This window comes from Bubalus kerabau, chromosome 7, assembly GCF_029407905.1.
Source record: "Bubalus kerabau isolate K-KA32 ecotype Philippines breed swamp buffalo chromosome 7, PCC_UOA_SB_1v2, whole genome shotgun sequence".
NCBI classification, from domain to species: Eukaryota; Metazoa; Chordata; class Mammalia; order Artiodactyla; family Bovidae; genus Bubalus; species Bubalus kerabau.
In genome coordinates this window covers 105,414,581-105,428,591 of record NC_073630.1, presented here as the reverse complement: position 1 = coordinate 105,428,591, position 14,011 = coordinate 105,414,581, and the positions used below count along the sequence as shown (strand labels likewise).

Genomic DNA, 14,011 nt, shown 5'->3' with positions numbered 1-14,011 from the left:
GCCTTCAGTGACTGTTTGCTTGAGGGAATTCTCAGTACAGAGTCTTTGTCAAAGGAAAAACAGGGCGATGAGGCCAGTGGAGAACATTTTTCTTTTCAGTTCAGCGAGGTCGTGAGAGGGAAGGAACACCTGTGCTTTCAGAGTCCTTTTCCGAGAATCATAAACAGAAGTGGCTCTTTTTTCCCTTGTTTGGTTTATTCTGATGAGACTCTGTTCTTGAGTTTACAGGCTGATAGAAGGGTCCAGAGGGGACTGTGTAATCACAGTCAAACTGGAACTTGGCCACACATCATGTTTGAGAAATTTCCTGTATTCAGAGACAAGTGCGGAGTCTGCCCCGTGTTCTGTGTCTTGCCCGTGTGCTGTTAAGCAAGGGGAATGACATTCCTTCTCTGCTTCTGTTGCTGTCTGCTTTGAATGGAATTATCTACAGCTTTGGAAAAGCCTGTTTTTCTGGCTCCTGCTTTGATGAACTTGGGGAAAGCTATAGATTGTCTTTGATTTTAAGAACTTTCCTGGTAGATTAAGTCAGCCTTGAGAGAGGAAGGCATTGTTCCTATTGTCTTCACACTTCATTTTCTAGCTTCCTTGTAAAGATGAGTTTTTAGCTCAGGTGTTTATATATATATATATGTATGTGAAAGTGAAAGTTGCTCAGTCATGTCCAGCTCTTTGCAACCCCATGGACTATAAAGCCCATGGAATTCTCCAGGCCAGAATACTGGAGTGGGTAGCCATTCCTTTCTCCAGTGGATCTTCCCAACCCAGGGATCGAACCCAGGTCTCCCACATTCCAGGTGGATTCTTTGCCAGCTGAACTATTGTATAATATCTATATATATATATACACATATACATACATTTTATATATGCTGACCAGGGCTTCCCTGGTGGTTCAGATAGTAAAGAATCCACCTGTGATATGGGAGACCTGGGTTTGATCCCTGGGTTGGGAAGATCCCCTGGAGAAGAAAATGGCAACCAACTCTGGTATTCTTGCTTGGAGAATCCATGGACAGAGAAGCCTGGTGGGCTACAGACCCAGGGGCTGCAAAGAGTTGGACATGACTGAAGGACTTACACTTTCTTTCTTTCACTTTCATAGTGACCCGAGCTCTCTGAGTTTGTAGATTTATTTGCAAGCCATTCACAATATTGGTAAACCGCTTGCCAGTATTTCTATTTTCTTTGGTAATTTTTTCAAACTTTTTTTGTTTTATTCAACAAATACTTATTGAGTAGCTAGACATTGTGCTATAACTCTAGGATGAAAATGAACAGTATACAGTTTCTACACGTGATCTCTTGGTACCCAGAAAGAACACCAACAAGCGTGTTTAACATATTTAACTAGCTTAATATTTTGATAAAAAGATTCAGACTTCTACCCATCATTATGACCATGTTGAGTTAACATAGAAATGGAAGCAGCCCGCTTAGTAGTGATCCTTGTAGCTTCTGAGTCGCTGCTCGAGTTTCCTTCAGGTGTGGAAGAGCGGATAGAGAAACACAGTGACAAAGATGTAGTTTATTTGAGAGCCTCCTGCTTAAATCTGTTTTGATTCACTTGTGCATAGTTTGTGAATCCCATTAGGGTGAGGAGTTTAGCTAGCAGGTGCCTGAGGTTCTCATGAACTTCTGCTTGAATACAAAGAAACTGAAATAAGTGCCATATTATTATTGTATCAGTTCCCATAGAAAGATACTGATTATTCTGAGTAACACAAGACAATACACATTTATGTGAAATCTTACATATGTAGACACTCATTTTCAGGGAGAAGGACACCTATGCACACACGCACAGCAGGGTACACACATGTTCTTCTGTGCTGTCTCTGGTGACCCTTCATAACTGAACTTTCCTGAATTAAGGATGTAAAATTCTACTAAATGGAAAGTCTAGAAAATAGTTGCCTCTGTCAGTCCTTATCCAAGTAAGATTTGTTTTACTCTCTTCACTGCTTATGAGATTTATCACTTTGGACACAGCTGCATTTGAAAACAGTAGACTTTCTTAAAATAGTTTTTCCAAAAAGGTTCATTCTTCCTCCCTCCCTCCCTCTCTGTTTCCTCTCTCCCTTCCTTCCTTCCTTTCTTCATTCATTCATTTTAGGCAGGTAGAAATGAGGTGACCTGTAGAGACCAGAGAGGGAGGTTATTCAGCAAAACTAGGGGAAGAATTTGCAAAGGGGTCTGACAGGAGGTGCAGTGAAGAACGAAGTGATGAGAGCAGGCCTGGAGAAGAGGAGTCACGCTGTCGTAAGCCCCAGACAAGGGTCTGTTTTTGCTGAGCCTGTCCTTGCTCATGGTAACAGGCCGTGGATATTAAAAGACATCTTCCTCTTTATTACACAGTGCTGGTTTCCTGCTTAAATAAAATTTTAATACAACAATGCATTTTAGTATCAAGATTAATTGCATTCTTAAAAATCTCTATAGTAGTAATAATCCGAAAAGGGGTAGAACTAGGAGATCAGTGAATTTAAAACTTGTATTCGTTTATCTAGCTGGTTATGATATGTTTAGCTATGTTTATATTTGTGGACTGTGTTTGATTGCAAATAGAGTTTATAACAATAAACACTAAATAAATATTGAGAGTTTAGAAAAAGTAGCATTTAAAAATGTACAGTGTTATGCTACTTAATGAAGCATTATGTAAGACATTGCAATCATGTTGTCCTTCAAAGGACAGTATTCAATGCAAGAGTGAAACTTGTAAATATTTAAGCCTTTGCAAAAGAAAGTAGGGCTATAAGTAACTCAAGGAAGAGTGTCAAACACTATAAAGTAGAATTCCTTAGGATTTTAGTGGTTAAAGTTGCATGTTGGAACTGACTAAAGGAAAAAATTTATATTTTTTAAACTTCAGCATGAGATCATTTTTTAAACCCTGAGGTGGGATAATCTATGTGAAAGTCAAAAACAGAAATCATGGTACTGTGCATTTGGTAAACTTCTCTTGGAATACCCAAGGTTTCCAAGATTTGTAAAATTTAATAAAGTATTTGACTTTCAACCAGATGGATTAGATACCATGTGAAGTAGAAAGATGCCTCCTTGTACATCTACTCCCTCTGCACAGTTATAAAAAGGTTCTTAAAATAGATTTAAGAATGCTGAAAGTAGTATAATAAGGAACAAGGTGGTTAAATACTTACACAGTGCAGATTTAAAATCAAGTAACTGTGTATATTTCCTGTGCTCCCAGGTGCACTTATATAATTGTTAGCATAAATAGTTTACTCCATATTTCATTAGTGATTTTATCTCCCTACTGAATGTGGTTGTCTTTTAGTTCTATTATTTGTTATTGCTTAATTTCTTTTCCAGTGGCGAAGAGAGCTATAGACTTGTACTGGGTAGATTTTTCAGCTAAAAATCTAGTGTAAGCCAACTGTGTTTAACTCCAGAGATGTACTACTCTAAAAGGAATTTAGGCTACTATATAGTGGGCTTCCTTTTTCAGTGTTTAGGAGGAGTTGCAGGGGGAAGGGAGAAGCTATGAGAAGCCATCTCTCCATTAAATCTCCTCTTAACCATGGCTGCCTCAGCTCAGCCCCAAAACATTGCAATTACCTCCCTCCCAGACTCTGCCTCAGCTCTGTCAGAGTGAATTTTTGAAAAAAGATTAGACATGTCTCATCCCTGCTGACATGTATCCAGTGATTCTCCCATAAAGTCCAAATTTCTTACCATAGTAACCAAGTCTCATTATATTCTTGCCTGCCACATTTCCTGATTTCCTGGCCCTTGTGAATCTAAGACTCTGGTTGTTCCCTGAACAAGCCATATCCTTTCTTTCTTTTTTTGGCGGTGCCACGCAGCATGTGTGGGATCTTAGTTCCCTGACCAGGGATCGAACGCATGCCACCTGCATTGTAAGCAAGGAGTCTTAACCACTGGACAGATAGGGAAGTCCTCCGTCTTTTTTTCTTGTTGCCATGTCCTTTCATGCATTTCCTTCTGACTGGAGTCTTCTGTGCAGCTAATTTCAGTCTCTGCCTGGGTAAATCACATTTATTTTGCTGTGTCCCTGACTCTGTGAAGGCCTTTCTGGGCATTTTTACACTCAGCAAAAATAATGCTCCCTTTTCTTGTTCCTCATAACTCTTTTGAGGGAGACATCCTCAGAGACAGGGCTGTTTTCTTCGTACAGTCCTCTGAGCATGCTATATGAACATGCTAAGTGCTCAATTAATTCTGGTTGACAAATGAATAAATTCTGTATAGACTTTTTGATTTATAAATTCTTTATGTATTCTTTTCTCAGTCATGATTTACCCATTTGATACTGGTTAGATATGTATTAGGAATCTTAATCAAACAGTTGTTTAAGGAAACAAGGTGAAGTGAGTTAACGTGCAGCATTTTACATTAAATTTCTTTTTACTTAGCACTTCTTTACATTGCAACTATAATAAAAATTACAATGTTCTTATATATGTATTTTGCAACTTTAAAATATATACTATAATATTATTGACTATAGTCACCAGGCTATATGGTACATCCCTTTATTTATTACATAACTGGAAGATTATCTCTTGATCTCCTTCACCCGTTTCGCTGCCCCAACCCAACCCTTTTCCTGTGGCGACTGCCCTCATGTCTTCTGTGTGTTTTGTTTTGCTTGTTTTTTTTTTTTTTTTCCCTTTACATTTCATACAGAGGTGAGATCATATGGTATTTGTCTTTCACTTAGCATAATATCTCAAGGTCTAGCCATGTTATTGCACATGGCAATATTTCCTCCTTTTATATGGCTAGTAGTATTCCATTGCGTATGTATGTATCGCGTCTTCTTTATCTATTCATCCATCAATGGACACTTAGGTTGGTTTCATATCTTAGTTATTGTAAATTTCGCTGCAGTGAACATAGGGCTGTGTATATCTTTTCAAATTAGTTTTTCCATTTTCTTCAGATTAATATCCAGAAATAGAATTTCTGGACCATATGGTAGTTCTCATTTTAATTTTTTGAGGAACAACCCCCAAACTGTTTTTCATAGTGGCAGCACCATTTTATTCTTCCCCCATCTTTTATGTTTTTGAAATAGCCTTTTACCTCCTTTTTATTTTGTGTTATAACTTAAGTGATTATTTTAGTTATAATTATTTTTAGTATTTTTTGTCTTTTAACCTTTGTACTATCTTCCTAAGTAATTAATTCACTACCTTTACTATATATATTGGCCTCTACCAGTGAGATTTATACTTTCATATGTTGTCAACTAATTAATGTTCTTTTTTTTAATTTAAAGAAGTTCCTTTATCATTTCTTGTAAGGCCGATTTAGTGGCAGTGAATTCTTTCAGCTTTTACTTGTCTGGAAAATGCTTTACTTTTCTTTCAGTTTTAAATGATAACCTTGCTAGCTAGAATATTTTTGGTTAGTATTTTTTTCTGTTCAGCACTTTTAAAATATTGTTCTACTCTCTTTTGGCCTGCAAAGTTTATGCTGAAAAATCTGCTGGTAGTCTTATGGGGGTTCCCTTGTATGTAACAAGCTGTTTTTCTCTTGATGCTTTAAAGATTCTCTCTTTATTTTTAACTGTTGACATTTTAATGTGTCTTGGTGTGGATCTTTTAGGATTCATCTTATTTAGATCTTTCTAGATTTCCTGGAATTGGTTGTCTGTTTTGTGCCACAGGTTAGAGAAGTTTTCAGCTGTTATTTCTTCAGAGTCCAGAGTGCTAACCGTTACACTATGGAATTCACAGCCATTATTTCTTCAAATATGTTTTCTGCCCCCTTCTCTCTCTTCACCTTCTGGAACTCCTATAATGCAAATGTCATCTGCTTGATGTTGTTCCACATGTCCCTTAAGCAATCTTCATTTTTAAAAATTCTTTTCTTCTTTTTTCTGCTCTGTCTGTATAAATTTCACTGCTCTGTCTTCTAGATCACTAATCCTTCCTTCAGATTCATCTAGTAGCGTCTGCTGTTGAACCCTTCTAGTGCATTTCTCAGTTCAGTTAGCATGTTCCTCAGCTCTGTGACTTCTCCTTATGACTATTACTTTGAACTGTTTATCGGGTAAATTGCTTATCTCTGTCTCATTAAGATTTTTTCCCCTGAGGTTTTATTTTGTTTTTTACTTGGAATATATTCCCCTGTTTCCTTATTTTGCTTGACTCTCTGTGTTGGGTGAGTGAGCTTCCTCTCCTAGTCTTAACAGAGTGGCTCTGTATAGGAGATGAACCTTATCTTTCAACCTTGGACTAGCTCTTGAGTGTCTCTTGATCCTTTGTGGTTGTCTAAGCAGCCTGACTTATTCCTGAGAGGTCTCAGTTGTTGAGGGTGTGCCAAGACCTGTCACTATTCCAAAGGGAGGGATTGCAGTTTGCACCCAGTTTCAGGCTGTTTGGAAACCTGGCTTTTAAAGTGTGCAAACATATACAGTCCCATTTGGGGGACTTCCCTGGTGGCTAAGATGGTAAAAATCTGCCTACAATGCAGGAGACCTGGGTTTGATCCCTGGGTAGAGAAGATCCCCTTGAGACAGGAATGGCAACCCAACTCCAGTTTTCTTGCCTGGGGAATTCTATGGACAGAGGAGCCTGGCAGGCCACAGTTTACAGTCCACGGGTTCACAAAGAGTCGGACTTGACTGAGGGACTAACACTTTCACACTTTCATGGGATTACAGTTATAAACCCTGTTTGCTCCAGACCGAGTGATCTGGCAGGTGACCCCTGGGCAACAGTTGCAGAACTTGGGGTTTCAGATGAGTGTCTCCATTCCTTTCTGAGACGTTCTAGTGAACTTCTGAGAACTCTCCTTCTGGTGAGTTCTAGTGAGGTAGAGAAAGAGTGCAAAGATGCTGTCACCTGGCCTACATTCCCTAAGGGCATTTTTGTGCCCTGTAGACGTGTGGCATGCCTGAAGTCTGCCCCTCAGGCTGAAGCTCCAAGACAAGTAGGTAGGCTTTTTTTCACAGAAAGACTGAAGGTGTATTTCAGTCTGTAGTCTGTGCAGGGCCCTGGGAGTGGTAGCCTGCTAAGAACTTTCTCTCCAGTTATTTAAAGTCCTGGAGGACCCAGGCACAGAAGTCCCCCAGTCACCAGAGCCAAATGATCAAGGAGCCTCTCCTTTGTGTGCTCCTCCCAGCTTTGGCACGGCAGCAGGAGAGAGCAGGGCCAGGGCACACCTCCCGGATGTGTGCGTTGCTGGGAGAGCACAGGGCTACCCAGTGCCCACTGGTTCTTGCCAGGCCATGGGAAGGTGCAGGGCTGCATGCCTGCTGGCAATATCAGGGTAGAGGGAGAATGCAAAAGTGATCCCTTGTGATGCCTTTGTCCCCATAGAGGGTCCCAGCAGGCCCCCAGCCCTCTGGCAGACACGAAGATTAGCAAATAAATCTCTTTCACATAGAGTCCAGGTGCTATTCAAACTGCTACATTTTCATTGGTCCCTGGGGTGAGTGAGTCTACATGCAAGCCCTTTAGGAGGAGTACCTCAGTTCTCTCCATCCCTTTAGGTCACCCGAAAAAGAACCTATTGGTTTTCAAAGCCAGATGTTTTGAGGGCTTGTTTCCCTGATGCAGATCCCAGTGGCTAGGATTCTTGATATGGGGCCCAAACCCTTTCTCTTCAGGGAGGGGCTCTGGATTTGTGAGACCCCTTCTGATCCTGAGTTGCTGTGCTGGGGGTGGGGTTCTGTTTTGTGAGGGACCATGTCTTTGGCTCTCCTACTCCTCTCAATGTGGCCCTTTAACAAACTGTGAAGAAGCTGTTCAATTTTACTTTTCAGGTCTTTTTCAGAGGAAATTGTTCCATACGTAGCTGGAGATTTAGTGTGTCCATGAGAGATGAGTTCAGAATCTTCCTATGTCACCATCTTGGACTGCCCCTTAAATTTTATTTAAACACTAGGATACAATTGCATCTTTTTGAAATCTATTTGATTCTTAGATCTAAGCATGTGCAGGTTTTAATAATAAAAAAAAATAAATAATAAAAATGTTTAATAATAAACATTTTTAATAATAAAATAAGTAACGAAGGCTGTGTCTTATAAAATTTAAGACATTTCTAACACCACACTCACGTCTAAGATTGTTTAGTAGTACTATTTGTTGATAATGCTAATTCAATAAATGAAATATGGAAAACAGCAGAGTATACAGTTAAGCAAAGTAACCTCAGAGGCAAACTGTCAAAATATTGGCTACACCAATTACTACTTGAATAACTTTAAGATGTTACTGTACTTAAATTTCTTTTTCCTTTAAAATGGAGACAATATTTGTGAGACATCGCTTTGCCGAGAAAGGTCTGTATAGTAAAAGCTATGGTTTTTCCAGTAATCATGTACAGATGTGAGAGTTGGACCATAAAGAAGGCTGAGAGCCGAAGAATTGCTGTTTTTGAACTGTGGTGCTGGAGAAGACTATTGAGAGTCCCTTGGACTGCAAGGAGATCAAACCAGTCAATCCTAAAGGAAATCAGTCCTAAATATTCACTGGAAGGACTGATGCTGAAGCTGAAATTCCAATACTTTGGCCACCTGAGGCAAAGAGCTGACTCATTGGAAAAGACCCTGATGCTGAGAAAGACTGAAGGCAGGAGGAGAAGTAGGCGCAGAGAATGAGATGGTTACATAGTATCACTGACTCAATAGACATGAGTTTGAGCAAACTCCAGGAGATAGTGAGGAACAGGGGAGCTTGGCATGCTGAGTCCACTGGGTTGCAAAGAGTTAGAAACAACTTAGCAACTGAACAACAACAATTAGTAACTTTCCTTATATGATGATTTTGTGAATTAAGTGAGTTAATTTCATTTAAAAGTAACTAGGCTCCCAGTACAGGTCAATAAGTGTTAGCTGTTATTACTATTAATATTCCTCAATTACGTCACCACCTGCTTTTCCTCTGTGCTCTGTTGAACCTCGCTTATTTAATTATTGGTTTAGGGTGTATTTAGGAGTATTTTCCATTTCAAATTGCAACTGTTAGTTGGAAGCTTACAGGTACAGAAGGTTGCACTAAAATGACGACAAAAGGAGAGTTAGGAATTAGAAACTAAATTGAACTCCTCATTTCCTTTGTGCAAATGTTGTCCAAAACAATATGCAGTTTAGAAGACTATGCACAGAGTGCAGTGGCTAAAGTATGAGAGTTTATGTAGGCTATAAACGAAAAAAAAAGAATTTTAAAATGCACAGTTTTTGCTATGAAGAGCAAATTTTGTGAATATATGTGTGTGTGAATAAAGATATATGTTTTAGGGGGTGCTCAGATTTATGAGTAGGTAGAAGAAATTCATAGATGAGAATTCCTCAAAAGGGGAGTGACAAAAAATGAGGGGAATACAGGCTCATTAGTGATGCTCTTTATGCTGAAATTTTTGCAGTAGATTTTATAGGCAATGTGAATTTCTTTCATTTATAGAGATGGAATATATTCTTCTTTCTATAACAGTTTATTTGGCTATTAAATGCACAAAATGAACAGAAGATAATTCCTCAGAGGAAGGAGAGATAAACTCAGTATTTTCCCAGCTTGAATCATACCTCTGCCTAAATGTCATCTTCTTTACTGAATATCTCTTTTTAGTAACTATCTGAAAGGCATGCACGCATGCTCAGTCGTGTCCGACTCTTTGCCTCTCCAGGGACTGTAGCCCGTCAGGCTCCTCTGTCCATGGGATTTTCCAGGCAAGAATACTGGAGTGGGTTGCCATTTCCTTCTCCAGGGGATCTTCCTGACCCAGGGATCGAACCTGTGTCTCTTGCGTCTCCTGCATTGGTAGGCAGATTCCTTACCACTAGGGCCACCAGGGAACCAAATATTATGAAGATGATATGGTGTAAGGAATCTGAAAACAAACTGCTACTTGTGTTCAAATCTTTTTTTTAAAGCATTTCAGTTTTTTAAAAAAGGTTTATTCATGTATGCATTTATTTTTGGCTGTGTGGACTCTTTTCTAGTTGTGGCGAGTAGCGGCTACTCTCTAGCTACTGGTGTGCAGGTTTCTCACTGCAGTGGCTTCCCCTGTCGCGGAGCACAGATTCTATAGTGTTCGGCCTTCAGTCGTTGTGGCATATCCACTCAGCAGTTGTGACTCGGGGCTCCAAAGCACAGGCTCAACAGCTGTGGCACACAGGCTTAGCTGCTCTGAGCCACGTGGGTTCTTCCTGAACCAGGATCAAACCTGTGTCTCCTGCATTGGAAGGCAAATTCTTCACCACTGAGCCACCAGGGAAGGCTGTGTTCAAATCTTAATTCTGCCTTTTACACGTTTTGTGATTTGGGTGTGGTTTGACCACATCAAACCTCCACTTCCTCTATGAAATGGAGATAATATTAATAGTACATAAGAGACAGTGTTGTTGTGAGGACAGAGATGATGAATGTGTGGTTCTAGTATTTGGCATACAATAAGTGATCAAAAATATTAGTTATTTGGTCCTCAGGAACCTCCCAGGTGGCTCAGACAGTAAAGAATCCGCCTGCCAATGCAGGAGATCCAGGTTTGATCCCTGGGTCTGGAAGATCCCCTGGAGAAGGAAATGGCAACCCACTCCAGTATTCTTGCCTGGAAAATCCCATGGACATAGGAGCCTGATGGGCTACAGTCCCTGGACTGGCAAAGAGTTGGACATGACGGAGCATGCGCACATGCCTTTCAGATAGTTACTAAAAAGAGATATTCAGTAAAGAAGATGACATTTAGGCAGAGGTATGATTCAAGCTGGGAAAATACTGAGTGTCATTTATTTGAGTTTATCTCTCCTTCCTCTGAGGAATTATCTTCGGTTCATTTTGTGCATTTAATAGCCAAATAAACCATGGGGTTGCAAAGAGTCGGACACACAACTGAGGTGCTAACACTTTCACTTTTCATGTTCAGTGTGTAACGTGGCCCTTCTTTTAGGCCCAGATGTTGGTACTGCTTCTTCTAAATCTTTTCTGGGAACTTTCCACCTCAAACGAAGAGAACCTGTAGAATATTTCCAATTTTACCACTTAGAATTGGTCTATAACAGACTATGTAATAGTTCAATCCTGTAATCCAGTGATGGCAAAGAAATACCCCTGTAACCTCACTTGGATTTCTTAGAAGGGAGATTATTTCTCTTTAGATTAAGATAAGCATTATTTTCATGCAAGTTTTTCAATGTATATTGTCTTTGGTGGTTTGACTCTCTTGATCATCCCTAAATCAACTTACGTATCCTATACATAAAAATTATTCCCTACTGAATGTAACAGTAAAATATTTTTTGATAATTTTATTGTATAGCACCTTCTGACCAGGCACCGATGCCACAGAGACTCTGACAGGGAACTTTATATGTTATTAGAATTCTTTCCTATTATTCTCCCTAGAATTTTCAGTTATGTTTAGTCTGTTATAGGAGAAATTGTGACTGTAAAATCTGATAGATCTGGTTTAAGCTTTGATTCTGACACTTACTTATTGTATAATCTTGGACAAATTAGTTTTCCAAGGCACTCAGGATGATTTGGTGAGGTTTAAATGTGATTACATACATAAAACACTTAATGTCCGACACAGTGTTGGCAAACATTATTTCTAGCTTATTTTGATTTGTGCCATGTCTGGCCTGCCCTGAATTTATAATAAAAATGAAACATGAGACCACATTGAGAGATTAAGAGATTACACAGATTTGCTCCTGAGGGATCATAAAGAAGAGAGAAGGGAGGAAGTTTGCCTCTCATTACCAGCATTTCCTTTGCAACATGTATGGTGGATTTCTGCTGTTATCTCCTTCTATAGGTGCTTAGTTGCTCAGTCATGTCCAGCTCTTTGCAACCCTTTGAACTGTAGCCCACCAGGCTCCTCTGTCCTTGGGATTTTTCAGGCAAGAATTCTGGAGTGGATTGCCATCTCCCTCTCCAGGAGATCTTCCCAACCCAGGGATTGAACCAGCATCCTCCTGTGTCTCCTGCATTTCAGGTAGATTCTTTACACCTTGAGCCATCAAGTCCACCTCCTGCTATAAATAATGCTATTTTTCAAAATGAACTCATTTTTCCCTCTGAAATCTGAAAATTAAAATTTGCCTCTTTCCTGACCTGGATATTTCAGATTTTGAATGAGCTTGGGGAGCATTCAAGCCATAATTACTGACTTTTAAATTCCCTAGGAAAGAGAATGGGACTTCTCTGGGTCCAAGGCAAAGTCTCTAATGAGGTGCTGTGGTTGTACTGGGGGTAATTCTTATTTGATATAAACTTTCTGTGACAAGCAATAACCCGTGGCTGGAGCTGCTGACATCTCAGAACAAGGTAGTCAGTCATATGAGCATGTGTGGACTTGAATTCTGCCATAGGAGTGATTCCCAGTTACTGACTTTTCTTTCCTTTTAAGCTCTGTAAGGAGGTCAGAATCGAGTAGAAGGCTCTTAAACTTCTGCATAGATATTATTCAGGTTGGTTTGCCTCCTCCTTGCCAATTTGTGTTAGAATTCATAACCTCACATCTTTTTGGAGCAGTCTTGTTCTGTGAGTTCCATAAATAGAAGCTCTGCAGAATGTGTGGTGGCTGACTAGATTATGTTCTAAAATATTTCACGTATACGGGACGTATTCTCCTGAGATGTGAGAAGCTGATACAGAAATTTCAAGGACAAACAGATGCAACTTTTTCCATGATTTTTCTGATCTGTAAACAAAAATTGTCAGAAGCTGTTCCTTAAATAGTTTTTCATGACTCAAAACATGCTGGAGCACTGTTTAAATGTGTGCAGTAGTTTGAGGCTATATTTTAGCTATTATGGATCAAGGCAGATGATTTTATGGAATTATGAACATTTGACTTCCAATAGAATTTAACATTTATCGAATAACTCTTTACAGAGTTTCATTTGAAAAGAATAAATTACAAATGAGACAGAACATACCTGTCTTAGAATTACAGAACAAGTTTACTATTAGAATGCCTAGTAAACCAACCCATACAGATTCTTTATTACCCAAAACGCTATGGCAATGGTGCTATTCTTTCTGGCAACAAATATAGATACTCTACTTGATTCGCTATTAGACCGTTTGGGAACTTGGACCAGAAATAAGTATCAACCCTGAAAATGTGAATCAAATTAAACCACTGCAGGTTCTCATTCAAGTTTGAAATGTAATAGACTGTGGTCTTCCCAGGTGGCGCTAGTGGTGAAGAAGCCTCCGGCCAGTGCAGGTAGACATAAGGGACACAGGTTTGGCCCCTGGATCGGGAAGATCCCCTGGAAGAGGAAATGGCAAGCCACTCCAGTATTCTTGCCTGGAGAATCCAATGGACAGAGGAGCCTGGTGGACTATAGTCCATGGGGTTACTAAGAATCAGACACCACTGAAGCAACTTATCATGTATGCACGCACGTACACCACAGAAATGAGCAAATACCACATATCAGGGGATCTTGTTCCCCTGAAGAGTCAGTTTTCAAGCATTTGTTAGCACGCCACTGTCTCTAATCTATGTTCACATACCCGTCAAACACTATAATCCACAGAGCTACTCATGATCTTGTGATCAACTTCTCAGAAGGCATTAAGGCAACAACAAATACAAACATTAAAAACAAAGAGTAGGTACCCACACAGAAGTCTGCAGTGTGCAACTTTTATTGCTGTGGGGAAGAAACTGATATTTTATTTTGTTTTTTATATATATCAGAAATTATTAATTTTTTATTTTAATTTTTAAAAATAAATCTAGGTGAAGAAGCTTTAATGCAACTCTGCATTTGAGGCAGAGTGATTTCTATCCACTTCATTTTGGTTATTTGATATTATCTGTCTCAGCATCAAGAATGTATGACTTTACCAAAGTTAGACAATTTCTCTATTTACTTTAGAAAGCAATTTTATACATAAACATAAATAAAACTAACAGGCAAAAAATATTCTGGTATAACATTCTTGGAAGGTAATTTGATAATGACAATGTGGTATTAGCAAGTTAACAGTGTAAAGTTTACATTGTGAGATTTAGTAATTCACTTCTAGAATGTGTATGTATAAAGGAT

General features: G+C 39.3%; 1 protein-coding gene across 20 annotated transcripts in view; it reads left to right on the top strand.

Moving 5' to 3' along the window:
• The window catches only part of MAPK10 (mitogen-activated protein kinase 10), a 374,268-nt gene that overhangs the window by 31,316 nt on the left and 328,941 nt on the right, over nt 1–14,011 (top strand). For 14 of the 20 annotated variants that reach the window (XM_055589015.1, XM_055589012.1, XM_055589011.1 and 11 more), the window contains one exon: nt 11,846–11,940. The exons of 5 other annotated variants lie outside the window; for them this stretch is intronic. In XM_055589015.1, coding sequence (XP_055444990.1) covers nt 11,846–11,940 — 95 coding nt within the window. Of the gene's footprint in view, nt 1–11,845; nt 11,941–14,011 lie in introns of those variants that run through there. One more of the 20 variants, XM_055589024.1, reaches the window with a different exon arrangement.